This window comes from Ambystoma mexicanum, chromosome 5q (genome assembly GCF_040938575.1).
Source record: "Ambystoma mexicanum isolate Mex_15411 chromosome 5q, UKY_AmexF1_1, whole genome shotgun sequence".
Classification (NCBI taxonomy): Eukaryota; Metazoa; Chordata; class Amphibia; order Caudata; family Ambystomatidae; genus Ambystoma; species Ambystoma mexicanum.
In genome coordinates this window covers 242,810,560-242,828,199 of record NC_090933.1, presented here as the reverse complement: position 1 = coordinate 242,828,199, position 17,640 = coordinate 242,810,560, and the positions used below count along the sequence as shown (strand labels likewise).

At 45.3% G+C, this 17,640-nt stretch overlaps 1 protein-coding gene across 1 annotated transcript in view; it reads left to right on the top strand.

The window, feature by feature from the left end:
* RAB12 (RAB12, member RAS oncogene family) overlaps positions 1-17,640 on the top strand; it is a 430,907-nt gene that overhangs the window by 287,050 nt on the left and 126,217 nt on the right. The window contains exon 3 of the mRNA XM_069620750.1: positions 12,380-12,518. Coding sequence (XP_069476851.1) covers positions 12,380-12,518 — 139 coding nt within the window. The remainder of the gene's footprint in view (positions 1-12,379; positions 12,519-17,640) is intronic.

Below are 17,640 nucleotides of genomic sequence, written 5' to 3'. Positions count from 1 at the left end.
CTTAGAATTTGGGCATTTTATTTGCTGCCGTTGGAATGCAAGAAGATTTGAGCCAGGGCCAGGGCTCAGTCTACACTGGCATGCTACAAACACTAGTGGAAGCGATTTTACAGTGTGGTGCCAGTCGCAGAAGTGGACTCACTGGCTCGTGAAGAAGTTCCTCGAAGACCTCTTCAGAACATTCTGTCCGGTGAAGGCTCCTGCCCCAATGTAGGAGTTGAGCGTGGTCCTGCCCAAGCTGATGGGTGCTTCGTTTGAACCTGTGCAGCGGACATCTTTGAAGTTCCTCTCGTGGAAGACTGCCTTCCTATTGCCGATCACCCAGGCCAGGTGTGTTGGAGAAATCCAGGGCCTATTGTGTAAGCCTCCATATTTGTCTTTTCGCCAATCCAAGGTGGTTCTACGAACGCATCCTTCCTTTATGCCAAAGGTCCCATCTGACTTTCATGTGAAACAGTTTTCCTTTTTACTTTTTTATTGATTACATAGTTTTAAAAACTTTTATCAATTTCTTTAATTTTTTTTCAAAATCTCCTCACAAAAACAAACAAATCAAAACACATTAATTCCACTATTAAATCCACCCCTTTTTAAAAAAACTGGAGCACTTGTTTTAAAATCTGTATCGAAACAAAGATTAACACAAAATCTTCTCCACCCAAAAGAGGTGTCCAAAAGCTCTCTGCCTCCATGCATTGTTTTGTTTTTAAGCACTCACCCAAAAACTTGGTTCTAAGTTCATTCAGACCCCTACAATCCACAAAGATATGCCATAGTGTTTCCACCTGGCCTTCATGTTTGCAAAACCTACATACATCCACATTTGATTTGCCTTATCGCTTCAAAATTTGAATTCAACTGAATATTTGGTTGGCTAACAGTAATGGAAGACATAAAGGACCAAAAGCTGGAAGTATGGTTCCTTGAAACTAATTCCAGCATCGGCTGGATGTCTTTTATAGCCAAACTAGATTTATGGGAAGGTAGTCAGTTCTTAAATGTTTGCGTTGGCTGTTTCTTGCAGGTGACCTACTTGTTTTGAGATAGACCAATATCGCTTGCAAGGTGACGCAAGTTAGCACGCAACTCAGTTTTTCATTTTTATTTTACTGTAGTGTCGAAGTAGTGTTTATGGCTCCTCCCCCACTGTTCCAATGCCCCTTCAACCTGGAATGCATGGTAAGAGTTGTAATTTTGAAGAAAAGCATGGAAAAATTATCTAGAGAAATGGAATCTCTGTACTTTCGATCAGGATTTCCAAAATAAACTAACCTTAGTAATACATTTTCTCACAACAGAATAGGACCATACAATCCTCTCACCTGTTGAGTTCAGAACTAGATCAGACAAACTTTCGCATAACATCATATTCTTGTACCCTAAAACTAGCTTTAAACTAATAGTACATGGTCGCTCTGTTCTGTCTCAACAATATGCAATAAACATTCCTTAAAAACAGTTTTTATAACAAAAATATAATTAGTAGCTGAACTGTAAAGACCCTGATACCAAGTCGGGATAGAAGGAATGTTCCGAGAAAGATTCCCATTCGACGTGGAGCATTCCCAGTCATTCATTAGCGAACCCCTCTTGGAATGAGCCTTTGATTTGGCATTAGAGATGAGTTGAAGATCTCCCCCCAAAGTTGGTTAAATTACGGCAAGTACAATTCAAGTCCACCACCCCGAGGATGTGGTCAGGTCCAACCCCTGTGCACCATGTTGATAAAACATTACTGTGTCTAAAATCATAAATGTGTTCATTCGATTAGGATTAAAATTCTCAATTGCAACTCGTTAATTAGAGTTATTGTCGCAACTCGTGGCTGCTCATAGGTTTTGGACCATAGCTCCTTTTATTCCTCCCCATTGACTGTGCTGCCCAGGGTGTGTGGTAGTTGAAGTCCAATGCATCAGGAGATGTTAACAGAAGGGCCAACGCCTACACACATGGATACTGGGGTCAATCAGTACATTACCAAAACATTTCCGAGCAATGACTAGATAGCTAGTCTAACAGGTTGTTTCCACAAACAAATGTTTAATTCTTGAGGCAAACTTGAATTAATTATATACCTCCTACATGACATGTGGCCTGCAGGCAGACGGGTTGACGTATTAGTTAACTGCATGCAGCATAGGTTTCGGCAGAGTTTTGGCGAAAGCAATTGATAATGCACCTTCGTCAGGACCGAAAACCCAGTTGGACCCATAAATCAGAGACTCAAGTGGCTTTGAAGTTGACACAAGATGTATAGCCACCTTTAACCAACATTGGATTGCCCGTGCTGGTGCAACAGATTGTTGATCCAGCATGCTGAATATGTCATCACAGGAGACAACCCTCGGCAAATGGGGAACTACGAATGTCTGTGCTATTGCTCCGGCAAGTACTTGCTGGAGCAGTAGCACGGGCAGAGACCATTCTATGTAGCCTATTCGGCCAGGATTCATAATCCTCTTGTATTTTCACCATTTGCTGAGGGGTATCTCCTATGACGACATGTTCTTCATGTGGGCATCTACACGTGGCATCGGATCCTCAAGCACACTGCCTGGAGTGTTTGGCCTGGATCACTGCTGGGGCGCATGTCTCTACTGTGACTCTTTCAGTACATGCCCTGGGTCGCTGATTGCAATGCTGGGTGGAGGCCTTTTGTCGCTTGCCTGCACATCACCTTGAAAACTCCTTCCAGGAGAAAAGCAATCGAAAAGAATGAATTACTTTTTAGGGCACCCCTGTCTGGTGGCATCTTTCCGGGGGTTGGTAGTCTCAGCAGGAACTCTATCGGTCCTAGCACTACCGTGACATTTCAAAGGTATCTGCATTGGGACTAAGCTGGATACCAGAGAAAGCTCCAAGGCTCACCACTCAGTGGCTAAAGTCACCAGGGCTGTGTCCAAGGTTCCCAGACGTGGGGCTAAAGCGGCACAGACAATGCTGAAGCTCCCCGGCAAGGGGCTAAAAGTACAGGAGTGACCTCTGAGATTCCCCAGGCAGAGGCTAAGCGGAATACTGGAAAAGGGGAGCCCCTCCTCCACAATAGGGGGAAACATTGCAGGGCTAACCGACCAAGACTCCATCAAGAGAGCTAAACACACTACCGGAGTGGCTGAAGTTCCCCCCCGTGAGTGCTAACTTTAAGGAAAATGATGGCAAAAAGGCCTCCACTTCCAACACAGCAAAACCAACCATGCAAATTCCCAAGTGCCCCTCGTGTCAGAGGGATAAACAGGCGCAGGAGCTTCAAGTGGCGTCATTAAGGCAGACATTGTAGAAGCATCGGCCCCCCATTTGACAGAGCCATATCCAAGATCAATCCCCCTGTGCTTTGCTCAGCAATTTTGAGTGGTTGGCACCGGCTGTGGTGTCGATGCCCCATCCTCTTTCTCTGTTCCTCACCTTCCTACATTACTTTGTGGACCCCATGGATGTGGAGGCCTTCATGGCAGCCAACTTCGAAGATTGTTTTGTTACTAAATTTCAGATGCTGATGCATTTAGAGCCTTTGAAGGAATCCTTTAGGGATGTGTTTAGGGAGATGTTTCCACAGCCACGGAAAACTGTCCAGGCTTCTGAGACTTACAGCCAGTGTCAGCAGACCTGAAACCTCAAATGAAGGACTCAAGACTGTCCTCCCCTTCCCCCTGTGGGATCCCTCGAATCCAGATACGGCCAAAACACCACTGGAAAGAATAAAATAATAGACGTTGCTGTTGTAAAGCTGTATGTTAGACCCTGCTCCTTCTTGACATCCACATCACAGGTCCTTTTTTAAATCTTTTTTAAAAAGACCAGGCAGTGGAAGCTGTTGGAAATAAGGTATTCCCTAATTCAGCAGTTCAGCTTAGGTGGGCTAAAGTGGCAGCAGTGTCCCATGACCTTAGTTCAGCCTTTTTTCCCTTTGCCTCATCAGTTATTGTGCCCACCTCTATTGCTTGGCACCAGGGCTGCCTCAGTATATACACGTGTCCTAGAACTAAGATAATTTTGAACAATGAACCCAAAGGCCAAATAAGTTGACATCTGCATTCATGCCTCAGCGGCTCAACTGCAAAAGTGCAGCCCAATGTTTCTCTCTCTCATCCAATGTTTATTCACTCCTCCAACCCGCATTGTGCTTCTCGCTTCTTAGCGCTCCTTCAGCCAACTACAGCCCTCCTGCACCTCTTCCTTCTTCTTGCTAACAGATTTTATCCATCCGCAGTGATTGTCGGATACCGGGGCTCTTACCTCATTACTCAATCGTCTCGGGTTGAGTGTGTAATCGTGGGTTGGATTTCTTCATGGTCTGTGTGGACTTGTCACACACACCCTCCTGCACTAAACAGCTCCCTTTATAGGAGCCGGTCCCGTCCTCCCGTTGACGCAGTTCAGCTGCAGGTGAAAATTGGCTCTTCATGGGAATAGGTTTCCTAGAATTGGGTGTCTCCCCGAACCTGTAGGCAGTATTGACTTGCTGCAATATGTATTGTATGGCGCAAGTTTATTTTGAGCTTGGTCATAGTGGAACGAGTGTGTTCCACTTGTAGGCCGGGGAACAGTCTGACTCTGCCCCTTCTGCTCTGGGCTGGCAGTGGCATGCTGCTGATCTCGGGATCAGAGGCTACAGACGCTCTCCCAATTTAATGCATGCCATCAGTAGGCATTCTACTTTCAAGACCAAGCAAACGGATGGGTTAGGAGGTGGAGGGGAATTTAGAGCTGTATTTAGAGTTGGTCACATAGGAGGTGGAGGAACAGATTTACTATCCTCATTAAGCATATGTCTAGCTATTAAGGAAATGTTCGCTTTTTGCAACTTCGACTTTACTGACTTCAATGGGGCCCCCTGCATATCTGTTATGGATTTGGACTTGAGCTGTTTTTGGGGTGGGTGAGGTTTTTTTACCCTCACTCGCATGCTTTGCTCCTTTCCTTTGGGGTGCATGGGGAAATCCTTATGGCTCCCCATGCAGGAGGAGCTTCTCCCATTTCTGTTTACCTTGTTCGTTTTATGATGGTGGCAACAGTAAAGACGGACACAAATGATCACAGTTCAAGGGTGTTTATTAAACTGTATAGGTAGATTGGAAGAATGCCTATTCTAAACCTAAATCTAAGATGGGAGCAAGATTCGACCGTCAAACAATAATAAGGCAGTCCTAGTGGTGTCTTTGTCAAATAAAAGGGCCTACACTACGTGCCTGGACCCTTTAGAGGAGCTGGAGCTCTCTACCCCCCCCCCCCAGCCCCCTCCTCCCACTGCAGGATCAGTGCTCGCCGGAGATGCCTAAAAAGCGCACCCTGATCGCAGGTAGGCCAACTGGCTTTTACCCCTGCATTCCGAAGGCTGCAACAGCTTGATCTTGCGTTTGTATTCCTTAAACCACCGGATCCCTGCCACAACTCGATCATGCTCCCCTGATGCCTCTTTCCACTTGAAAATCCACTGTAATTTGCCACGACTACACTTTAGTGTAAAATATTACAGTACTTGCCACGAGGCTTGAAGCCACTCCAAAATGGCCGCTCGCCATTTTTCCCAATTCTCATTGCCTGAATAACAACAGGCCAAAGAAACGTCCTGATTGGACATCTGCACCTTTATTCTGCCCAATTGCGAGCCGACAGGCTGAAGCCGGCACACAGAATAAGTCACCGCCCTGTGGAGTGCCTGTCGCTTGACGGCAGTGACCAGGGCCGGAACCCCTGTCTGCTTGTACCCTGCTGTCCCCCGCCTACCTCACTGACATGGATTCACTGGTAAGCCACCCTCCCGCTTCAGAGCTACTCCCACGCCAATACGACATCCTATTACCGGCACCACACTGACACTCTTTGGCTCAATTAACTTATCCTTTGCCCCGTTCACAGGTACACTCTGTTAATCCATTCGCCACAACAACCAGCTGCCCTCCCTCACGCACGCGAGTGCTACCTGACTCTAAACTTGCTCTCTATGACCCGCCAAATTTATACCTGCTGACCTGCTAACGTGTCACATGTAATACTGTAACTTTCCTTGTGCTACTATTCTTCGTGATTTTAATTGTTCATATTCATGCTCATTGCAACTGCTAGGTATGGCGTCACCTACAGCCCTCATTACCTGTGTAACACACGTTACTATTGCTGCCCCATAGTATTACCATTGCGCTAGCATACATCTGCTACCTAATTTGTGTAAGTTCTTTCTAAACAACAAGTTCTCCGTGCATTTCGTTTGCTTACAAATTGAACCTGCCACGCATTATCTAGTATCTCAACCACTGCTACCTTGTGAACCAGACTGTCTCCTGCATTGCGCCCATTGAGTTGTTTGGACATTTCAACCAGTGTTACTAGATTGCCTTTTGCATTGCACCCATTGTGCTGTTTGGACATTTCAGCCAGTGTTACTAGATTGCCTTTTGCGTTGCACCCATTGTGCTGTTTGGACATTTCAACCAGTGTTCCTATATTGCATTTTGCATTGCACCCATTGTGTGTGCTGTTCGCTGCCACCACACTTTGTTACTTACCTGAGACCTTTGGTCGCCTGCCACTGCATTCTGCTACCTGCCTGAGACCTTTGATCGGCTCCGCGAAGTCTCGCAGTACTACATGCCCACAGTCCTCTGTTAGGTACTGCAGATCCTAAGACTGCCCTATGACCAATGTCAGCCACTGCGATCCTGCCTACCTGAAGAAACTAACCGCTAGACTTGCGCGCCCGTTGGGAACAGCCCATTGCCAGACACTGAGCTGCACTCTTAACTTAAGTACACTTGGTACTAGCCTTTGCCCCTTGCCTAACCTGCGCTAAACCACCTTGCTCTCCACTACCACACTCTACGATGTGCCTTAACAAAACCCAGATAGCATCTCTGCTCTGCCTTACCATACTCAGCATTGCTATCATTATGTCTTCCCATAAATATGCACCGTGTCCCACCTTGGACAGAAACAACAGACTACGAGCTAGACTACCCTGCCTTTAAGAGGCCATATGTCATAGCAACAAGGTCTTTAACCACCATCATAAACCTACCTCACAGTATACCAAGCCATATCCCAACATAACTACGCCTTGCAACAATACCACTCAGCCCAAACTCATCCAAATAAAAATCCAAAACACACATAATGCAACCATATTATCTAGTGCATTGATCAATTCCAGGTCCTCAGTGGCCGACTCCACTGAAATAGCAGACATTCAATCATCTGATAACCTTGACCTTTTGGCAGTCACTGAATCATGGCTGCATGAAGCTGCAGGCGCAGCACTTTCTCTAGCTATCCCTAAAAATGACCAATTAATAAGAATGGACAGACCCAACAGCAAAGGAGGGGGCTTAACTATTATAGCTAAAACTAACCTTGCCATTAGACTACAAGCCTCATCTCCTCTCACATCATGCAAATCCCTCATAGCCAAACTGCCCATCTCTAACTGCCACACACTATCTACCTAATATACAGGCCACCTGGCCCCATTGGGTCTTTCGAAGAGGATCTATCCAGACTTCTAGTCAATAATATCAAAGACTCGTCACAAATCCTATTACTAGGCAACCTTAACCTAGGTTTTAACAAGCCAGATGACAAACCAGCCCAATCTATAGCCCCGATGCTAGCTGAACACGGCTTAAACCAAAAAGTTGTCACCAACTCACAACAAAGGAAGGACCTTGGATTGCGTGTCTACCTTGAATTGTGATACCAATATCACCAAAATTACCCCTCAACACTGGACAGACCACTACCTCATCAACTTTACCTTAACTCTGAATACAAAAACCACCAAAGAGAAAATTATGGCACCGCCCCCCCAACCTATTAGAGCCAAAAAAACATAACTCCATACAATCTCCTACCATTGCTACTACCTACTATCAATGCTCTTCCAAACAACCAGTATCCAGAGCTTTTAGTAGAAAGTTACAATAATGCTATGAAAATAGCATTAGACATCATTGCTCCTCTAAAACTCCAAAAAAGTAAACAAGTTCACCTAAACGCCTGGTTCACCCCACATCAAAAAGAATTAAGAATGCAAAAAAGGAAACTAGAATCCAAATGGCGCCATACCCCATCTGAAGAGAATAAACTGCAGCTTAGACTCTTTGCCAATAAATACAAAAAAGAAATCCAACTCACAAAAAAAATATCTTTAATGAAAGAATCTGTAATGCAAGCTCCAACACTAGAGAACTATTTACCATCCTAAGGGAGCTGGAATGCCCTGTACCACCACCCAACAACATTGCCAAGGACAAACAATGCACCAGCATCCAAAATGCCCTAGCAAATAAAATTAAGACACTCCAAACTAAAATTGCCTTAAAAAAGACTCCCTAACTCCCAATGAAACATCACTCACTTCCATCCCTACGACTACTAACTCACCCGGCCTCAACCCCTTAAAATTCAAAAAAATATCCATCCTGGAAACTGAAAAGATCATCGCCTCCCTCAAACAATCCAACTGTAAGGGAGACAGCTGCCCAGTCCAGTTAATTAAGGACGCCAGAAGGGACCTAGCCCCCTTCATAACCAAACTGATCAATGCCTCATTCTCCTCCAACACCATCCCAAGTAACCTAAAAGAGTCCCGGGTCCTACCCCTCCTCAAGAAGCAAACTCTGGACCCTGCCATTCCCACCAACTATAGACCCATCACTACGGTACCATTTCTCCTCAAGATAATAGACAGATTAGCATACCTGCAAATCCAGCACCACCTTGAAACTAACCAACTCTTAGGCACCCGCCAATCAGGATTCAGACCGCAGCACGGCACAGAAACCGCTTTAATTGATCTTAAAGTACAGATTGACGAACTCGGTGACAAGAGAAACACTGCCATGGTACTACTACTCAATCTGTTGGTGGCCTTTGACCTGGTGGATCATGCAGTGTTGTGCAAACACCTGGCATCGGCTACCCACTTTTCAAACGAGACTATAGCCTGGATCCAATCATTTTTAGACAGCTGCACTATGAGAGTTTTCGCAACATTGGCATCAACAGACCCTATCAAAATAACTTGCGGTGTACCCCAAGGTTCTTGTCTCGCCAACTCTATACAATATCTTTACCAAGCCCTTATTTGACAAATTGGACAGACTGGGTGTCACCTACACAAATTACGCAGACGACACCCAGATCCTCATTCCCCTTTCTGGCAATTTCGACATGGATATAGCCTTGGTAAACAAAATATATCTCATCATTCAGGCATGGATGGCCACACACATATATTGAACTGCCATGATGATTTAGCTCTCTTGGTGTGCTGTTTGCCTTGATTGTATTGTGCTCTACCTTTTATCCCTGGCGGGGTGGGGGTGGCGGGGAGTTGGCGGGGGGGGTGTGTGTGTGTGTAGATAGATATTTGCAGGATATATTCTGGTCAATTACCTGACCCTGAAGTGTTCTTGTCGGAAAGGGGGGCATAGAGAGTTTGCGTATCCTACATGGTAGGTTGGGGGAAATGCTGCGTCTCACCCGTCTGTGTCCCACTTCCACTCCCAGAGGATCCTCCCTCACTGGTCCACGCCCAGGAACTGGATCCAACAGCGATGGCCGTGTCCTGGCCACCTGGATGGCAGATTCCCGGAGACTAATCAGGGAGGCACCCTCAGGTTTCTCACAGATGCCTTGGTCCACCATACGTGGAGTACTGCATTAACGCTGTCCATTTTTCTTTCTCTAGTTAAATAGCTTTTTTTGTTGTGCACAGAACAGGGTGGTGGTAGTTAACCTATGTTTTCTTTATGCACACCACCGTGCACCAGGGAGTTCAGCACGATAATGCCATTTTGAGTACCATATTCTCAAAATGGCTTCTTGTCGTACAAGGCCCGTTCTTTGTGCCATCTTGCTTTTTGGACAGCCTTGCTACCCTTTAGGGTCGGAAATGTCCATATTTGGTGTTGCACTTTCACAGGATCCAGCCATGAACTCCAGGTCAGTGCTTTGTGTCTGTTAACTAGCTGGAACATCTCACGTTCCATCCAGGGGATGTCTGTTGCGGGGCAGATATGGGATGATTGACTGTACATTATTCAACAGCCTCTCTCTATTTGAATGGTGCAGATCCTTACCATTGGAGAATTTTTTTGTCTCCACCAATGTGGATTTAGGATGTAAGGAGAGGGTCTGATGCCATTCTGAATGTCACTCATTGGAACCAAGACTCTGAGGACAGAAGTCACTAGGGGACTATAGCTGCAGCTACATTGCCAAAGCCACTAACCAGGGAACTGCTGCACCATCTTGTTGCGGCAAGGGGCGACAATCACTGTGCCGCCTTCTCTCTTATAATGGTTGGCTTAACGAGTCTTAATTCCTGGTCTCCCCAGACTGCGGAAGCATCGCTGGAACTCCCCAGTGCCTGGGCCATTGTCAGAACGGACTCCGGTGCTGCTTGGATATAATATTGTCTGGAAGCTTGGCACTCTACAGATCCATCCGTCATGAGACTCGAACCTAGTTTTCTGCCTGGAGCCTGTGTTAACGCCATGTGACCTGGTGCCTGCCTAACCCTGTGCAGGGTCACCAAAGCACATGCTGTGCCTGAGGCGTCCTGAGATCCTCCAACATGGTGTGAGCTGAAGCAGTCATTCTTCACCGGCATCTGTAATATCCAGCTGGTGGGACATTGGAACTGTTAATTTTGGGATAGACTGGAACTGTTAGCTGGACTCAAACCTGATAACAAAAAATAGATACTGCATCCGTGACCCCTGGACCTCTGGCAACCAGACTAAAGGTGCGAGTAGTTGCACCCAACAGCCCCTACCTACCTGGGGATGGTTTGTCTTAAATTTGGAATTCGGGCAGCTCAGATTGTATACCACTGTTGAAGCTCCCTCTTCCATAGGGATTCAATGGGCATAACGTCCTATCCCTACAACTACCCATTCCTGATATTAGGTACTAGAGTTTTCATGTAGGATTTCTTCCTGGGACCTCTCAGTATCTGGAAAGTGGGGGCTGCACAGTACCTTTTTGATCTAACCGATTGGCTTTGGCCAAATCTTCATTTGGGAGACTTTGTGACTAGGTTTACCATCTTTCCATGTACATCAGTTTGAACTGATCCCACTGGAACTCTAGTTACTGAATTGGTTAGGTATGGAAGAAGTATAAAGTCTTAGGTTATAACTTTTAATTGTAAGGTACATGCTATTGGATGCCTAACCATTTTTTGCACTTTCCCTGCCACTTCAGTTTGAATAGTGTTGCCTGTGCTTAGCATTGCTTAATTACACTATTTATATGATAAAGTGTGGCATAGCCCCTTGTTTCACTTACCAAAAGTGTATGTATGAAATGATATAGATTCTGTTTTGTCCTAGTGAGTAGCAGTGTTGACTTTTAATGCTTGTGTGCTATTTTAATACATGGTATATTTGCATACATCTGTGTGCACATACAATTACATGTCAACTTAATTTTATGCTAACTGTACCTGGCACCAAACCCATGCTCTCCTGTGTGTAAGCCTTACTGTTCAGCCTACGCTACTGTGACGAGTCAACTTCCGGGGCACCAGTGGTCTAGGGATAAATATCGGTTTCTAAACAATCAATCAGCCCCAGTAAAGAAAAGGAATCTTAAACTTGATTAGTTGGGAGCTATGCGATTTCAAAACGTTTTTTTTCATCGAGGAAGAATTCATTTAATTTTTATTTTTTTGTAGGATATTTTTCCACAAATGTATGTGGGGGGAGCCCCCACAGTCCGCCCAATCACCCCATAACTTTCTACCATTATTATTACCTTATCCCCCTCCACAGACATTTGTGGTAAAATACGATTCAAAGAATTTGATGCATTTTTCCTCAATGGCAAACCCTGCGATGGAATCCCCCTATACCGATTAATTGTGCCATTGTACGTCCTGTCCATTTTCTTTTCTTATTTCCAACTCTTTCCATTGGTGGGTGGGAATGGTTTCAAACCATTTGAATCGTCAAAATGATCAGGTAAGCGCCAGGTTGTCATGTGTGTTCTGGTATTGTTTATTTGTAGTATAAGAACGTATTCATAAATCAATCGTAGTAAGTTGCTTTATTTTCTAACTCTTACCCAGCAATCTAACGTTGAGCAAGTGCATGCTGTGCATGTTTTACCCATCACTGCTTTTGCCTTAATATTTTAACAGTTTGCATGTGCTTCTCACTCCCATTAGATGTGTTCTTCAATCTTCAGATCCATTGTCGATGATTGCACTTGCCCATCAAGGTCGCAAATTATCTTTCAGATGGAAAAACAAATGAGGCACAGTGGTAGTCCGTAATATTTTGGTATTTATCACAGACCCTAACATTTGAGTGTTTAGCTACTACTGGTTGATTTGCGAATTGATAGAATGCCTGTGTCAATGTTGCCTGCTATGTTTCAGGGACACAGCAGGCCAGGAGAGATTCAACAGCATTACCTCAGCCTACTACAGAAGTGCCAAAGGAATTATATTGGTGTACGATATCACCAAAAAAGAGACTTTTGGCGATTTACCAAAATGGATGAAAATGATTGATAAGGTATGTACTCTCATCCCCCCCACACACACACATTGCTCTGTCTAGCTAAAAGATCATGCTCCTTTCTTTGTCCATGTATTTCAGTGTGGCCTGTGATTACACAATGTCTTTGGAAATATTGCATTGAACTGATCTAATCTTGTATCTTGAATTTCTGTGTTCAATTGTCTAAAATGTTTCCTCGTGAATACTGCCTTTTAGCCACTTGACTTCCGAACCAAACCAGTTTGACTCAGGCTTGCAAATCTTCTTTTGCCCAAGTGTATATGTTGAGCCACACCCTTGATTTTTGCCTTTTCTAACATGTTTTTCTCTGAAAATATGCAATAACTAGTACTCTACTACCTTTTCACTCCTGTTCCTAACTCACTAGAACCTGATGCCACCTAGTTTACGGTTGTAATGTGCAAGTGCTCATCAGATACCGCACAGGTTCTAGAAATGCATCTTCTGCATCAGGTATTCCTCAGCATCTTACCAGCGAACCCTGTGTCCCCTTTTTAATGTTCATATTGTGGGATAAGGCTTGTGGTCAGGCCTCAGGGAGGGGTGAGGAGGGGGGTTGGTGGGAGCCTGCACCGCACCTCGCTTTTAAGGTGCCTGAGCAAGGGCAGGTCCCCTCCCAACCTCTCCTTACCTGCTGGTGTGGTGATGTGAGGGTTGCAGCAGAGAGCAGTGGAACGAGGCCTCGAAGTAGGCGATGGTCGGCATAACGCCACTGGATGTGACGAGCCTGACCACACCAGTCGCAGACACTGGAGGAGGCAGAAACCCAATGCTGCAGAATGCAGCATACTTCACACCACTGGCGCCTGCTGGGGTCCACGAAATGGAGGACCCCACTAACCCACCAGGGATGGCAATAATAAAGAAGGGCCCAGAGTGGGCCATGACACAAGGGGCAACCAGTCCTCCACTAACGATGTCAGTCTCTATGCCGAGACCTCATGAAAATGGGGGGCGGATTACAAGCCCTAAGTCTTCCCCTTAGCCTTCCCCTGTCACACAGCCTCAAGGAAGGTAAGTTATTCGTCAGAACGAGTTGGCCAATCATGGGAGGGGACTGGGCTATAGTGACAGAGTAGGAGGTAGTAGTGGTAGAAGGTAGTGGTAGCTGTGGGAGAAGTAGTCATATTAGGAAGTGGTAGTTGGTAGCAGTGAACAGTAGCAAGTGTTAGAGGGTGATGGTGAAAGTAGTGGGACTGACGGTATTGGAAGAGGGAGCAAGAGTTGCATTGGTAATGGTAGAGTGACAGTAGAAGGTGGAGTAGTAAGTAAGAGAGTGGTAGTGGTAGGAGTAGTTGGATGGAGAGGGGTAATGTTTAAGGATTGAGGTGACAAAGGCAGAGTGTGAGAGTGCAGGGACAGGAGTACAGTGGGAGGAGAATATCTCTGGGGACCGGGTAGAGAAGAGTCAGGTGAAAAAGTGTGAACGACGAGTCGGTGGAGCAGCGTGGAAGAAGGCACCATCCCTAGAACACTAAACAGGACAAGGTTAGGGCTAGCTAGACAATCCCTAGGGTGACTGTGAGCCAACGCCCTAGGGAAACCACTTATGGCCTTTGGTAGACGAAAGACAGTTGGGTGTCCCTGGTCCAATAGGAACTAACATCCCTGTTAAGGACGCCTGTGCTAGGCAGGTGGAAAACTGAGGGAAGTAGTGAGAGAGGGACGGCCCTAGCGCCAACCTCCCTAAAGAACCTGATATGCCCTAAAGATCTGTTCTAAGAATCTACAGCCATTCTGCCCGTCTAATAATAAACACACTTGGAACGTTACTGAGGCATCTGAGTGATTATTCGTGGCGGCCACTCTGTCACAATTGTAATTTTCAGCTCATCGTGACTTATCACCAAGGTCCTTAAAGAAGATTCTGCAGCAAATGTTCAGTAAGAATAAAGGTTCCATACTGCAAGAGTATCCTTGATTGCCCCAAACGAGACCGCTAAATTGGACGCAAGTGTATTGCACTTAGCTGCGTTTATCAGAATCTTTTATACCAGTTGGAAGGCTAGTCTCCCTAGTTCTGGGCTTTCTGTCCAGATGGGAAATCCCCTACTCACGTGGGAACTGGGAATACACTATTGCAAAAGGGCTTGATCCCAGTGGAAATAGTTCAACAAATGATTTATATCCACATACATGGGTTAATCAAATCAGTCAATCGTGTTATTGTAGCATTCAGTTGGCACTTGTACATTTTTATACTACAAAGTGCTAAAAAAGTTATCACTAGAGAATACAAAACAATTGAAAACAAGGCATATTCTAAATACATCTAGTGTGCTGGAACACATCTCATCGTAAACATAACATTGTGAAAATCAGAAACCATGATGGCAAAATATAACAAAAATATCTGTCCAAAAGAGACTTGCATCAATGTCCCTTAGTTGGAACAAACATCTCTGAGAGTGTTTTAGCTTTTTCAAAACAACTCCAGTTTATAAGCAACCAGAAACAGTGCTCCAGGTAAGATTTTGAAGTGGAGTATTTTACTCTCTATTTTTTAAAGGTAGGAGTAAAATGATTTTTTAGGGAGTGAAAATTTAAGTCCAATTCCCAATTGGAGTATTTTATAAGCGAGTGAAATATGGTTTACCTGGAAAACTGAACTGAGTTTGTAATAATAATTCTCCAGCATGGGGTCTGTGTAAGAAACTTATGGTGGCAACAGTAAAGATGGACACAGTGGTCACAGTTCAAGGGTGTTTATTAAACAGTATAGGTAGGTTGGAAAATGCCTAATCTAAACCTAAATCTAAGATGGGAGCAAGCTTCGACCATCAAACAATAAGGCAGTCTGAGTGGCGTCTTGTCAAAATAAATGTGCCTAAACTATAAAAACCTATTGCCAATATTTACACTAAATCCTAAAAGAAGTGTGGTATAATGTTCATAAGTTAGAAGGAAGTGTTCTTAGATAATAAGTCAGTGCGATAGTAGGGTCTCCCTTCTCCACGTTTTCAGCACGGGAAAACGTAAGACTTTGGAGCACAACACACGCTCAAGCTTTCCCAGCACGAGCTAACTGTTTCCGCTCTCAGCAATCGGGACAGTCAGTGGTTACGTCTCTTTTCTACAAAGAAGTCTCTTGCCTCTGTGGGCCTGATGCATTCAAAATAATAAACAAAAGTTATTTTCTATTTGCACATTGGGTGATGCCTTTCACCCCTTGGATACACCCTCTTCTGGGCGCAGATCCCTCGGAAGTTCCTTAATGTTACCAGGAACTCCAATAGCTATGTTTTCTTGCTTTCGAGGGCCTGATAGGTTCAAAGTATCAGAACAAAGATTTGACAAAAAGTTCTATAGCTCTTCTCTGGGTTTATCTGGGTGATAGTTCCTCACCCCTAGGTTCCCCCTCTTCCGGGCTGGGACCCCTCTCGAATATTTCTTTGCTGGATTCACTCTGGCATGGCAGGCATTCAAATGATTTCCCTCTTTTACTTTACTTGTTGCATTCACAGGTTGTGCAGGTGTTGGCTTCTCGCCCTTGGATCTCCCTCTTCCGGGTTCAGATACTGTTCGCCTCCCTCGATCGGGTTCACTATGGCTTTCAATGCAAGTTTCTTGGTGATTTTCGCTGTGGATATCCCTCGGCCGGGTTCACTCTTGTCAACACATTGTATTTCGGGACTTTAGACTTGGCCCCTTTTATCGGCATCCCTCCTTTGGGTTCACTCTTGCCAATCTTGTCAATTGTGCCTTTCTCATTCAACTCTTGCGATGCAGGATTCATTTCCCTTCTCTTCACAATCATCTGTCGGCCAAAGACTTTTGACTGTACAGAGGATTTTACAAGACCCCTGTATTACCACTTTGACCCCCTTTTCGCCTTTCCCAAGGCCTTCTGGTTATGGTAGTTTCAACAATCGGTAATCGCCCAGAGTTTCCTGAGTGAGCACTCACGTGGTGCCAGACTCCTCCGTTGCCGGTTTTCCCCCTTTTTGCATCAATAGCTCGTTTAGCCTTTCACAGTATCAAATTAGTTGTTTGCTACTTTTCGTTCAACACAGTTCGGTTTCTTATCGACTCTCCCCTTGACTCACTGGCTGTGATGAACCGCTTGGCTTTCTTTCTCTTTGGAGTTAAGGTTGGCACCACAGAGACAAGCATCTCTCCCCAGCTTTATCAGTGGAGGAGGGTCTTGTGTACCGTTGACATCTGCTGCAACACACGCTGGTTATTGTTTACGGTCTTACAATTCTGTCTGCGGATGTTTCACGGGCCTTGGTCGGAAAGGGCAAGGTTGCTTCTCTCCTTGTCAGCATCTTGGTATGCACCGTCTTTCTCCTCTTCTGAACTGCTGTGCTGAGTTAGTTCTCGCGTTGTCGGTCTGCCTTGCTCGTCCTGTGCTTTCGTGCTCCACCTTTTATCCCTGTGGGGAAGAGAAAGGGCCATCAGGTGTGCGTGATTCCTGTCAATTGCCTGACTCTGCCCGACCCTTGTGTCGGGACATGTCAGGTTAATGGCTTAGTGGTTAGTCTGCTGTCTTTCACAGTGTGGGAAAGAGTTCATGTCGGAAGAGGGAGGGGTTTTGTAGGGTTTGTAAGCAGAGGGATTATGGGAACAGTAGTCTTTTGTAAAGGAAGACTGAGGGTTCGGGAATGGATTATCAGAGGGACATGGAGAAGAATGATTGGGAGTACTCTGGTAAGAAACAGGTCAACAGGGGTTCTGGGAGAGATAGTTTCTGAATGTAACAGGATTCGAGATCCTAGGGGATTTGTTATAGATGGATGGGTCGTAAGATTTGAGCAAGGGAGATTCCATTTGAGGAAAGTAGGCAGAAGTGGTACACATAAAGTCTCAGGTACTCCGTCGTCCTCCCCGGTATAATACAGCGTCTCACCTGGGGCATTTTTGCGAGCACACCCCCGGGCTCCCCTACCCAGGTGATCCTCCCTCGCTCATCCAACCCTAGGGTTGGGATCTGAGAGCGCCAGCACTTCCCTGTTCACCTGAATAAAGCATTCTCAAGGTCTACTTGGGAGAATACCCTCAGTTTTCCCACAGTCTGGCATGGATTCACATGCTCATAAATATTCCCCGTCGTCAGGCTGGGAATCTTCTGTAAAAGACAAAACTGTTTCACTTTCACTTTAAAACTATATTCCTC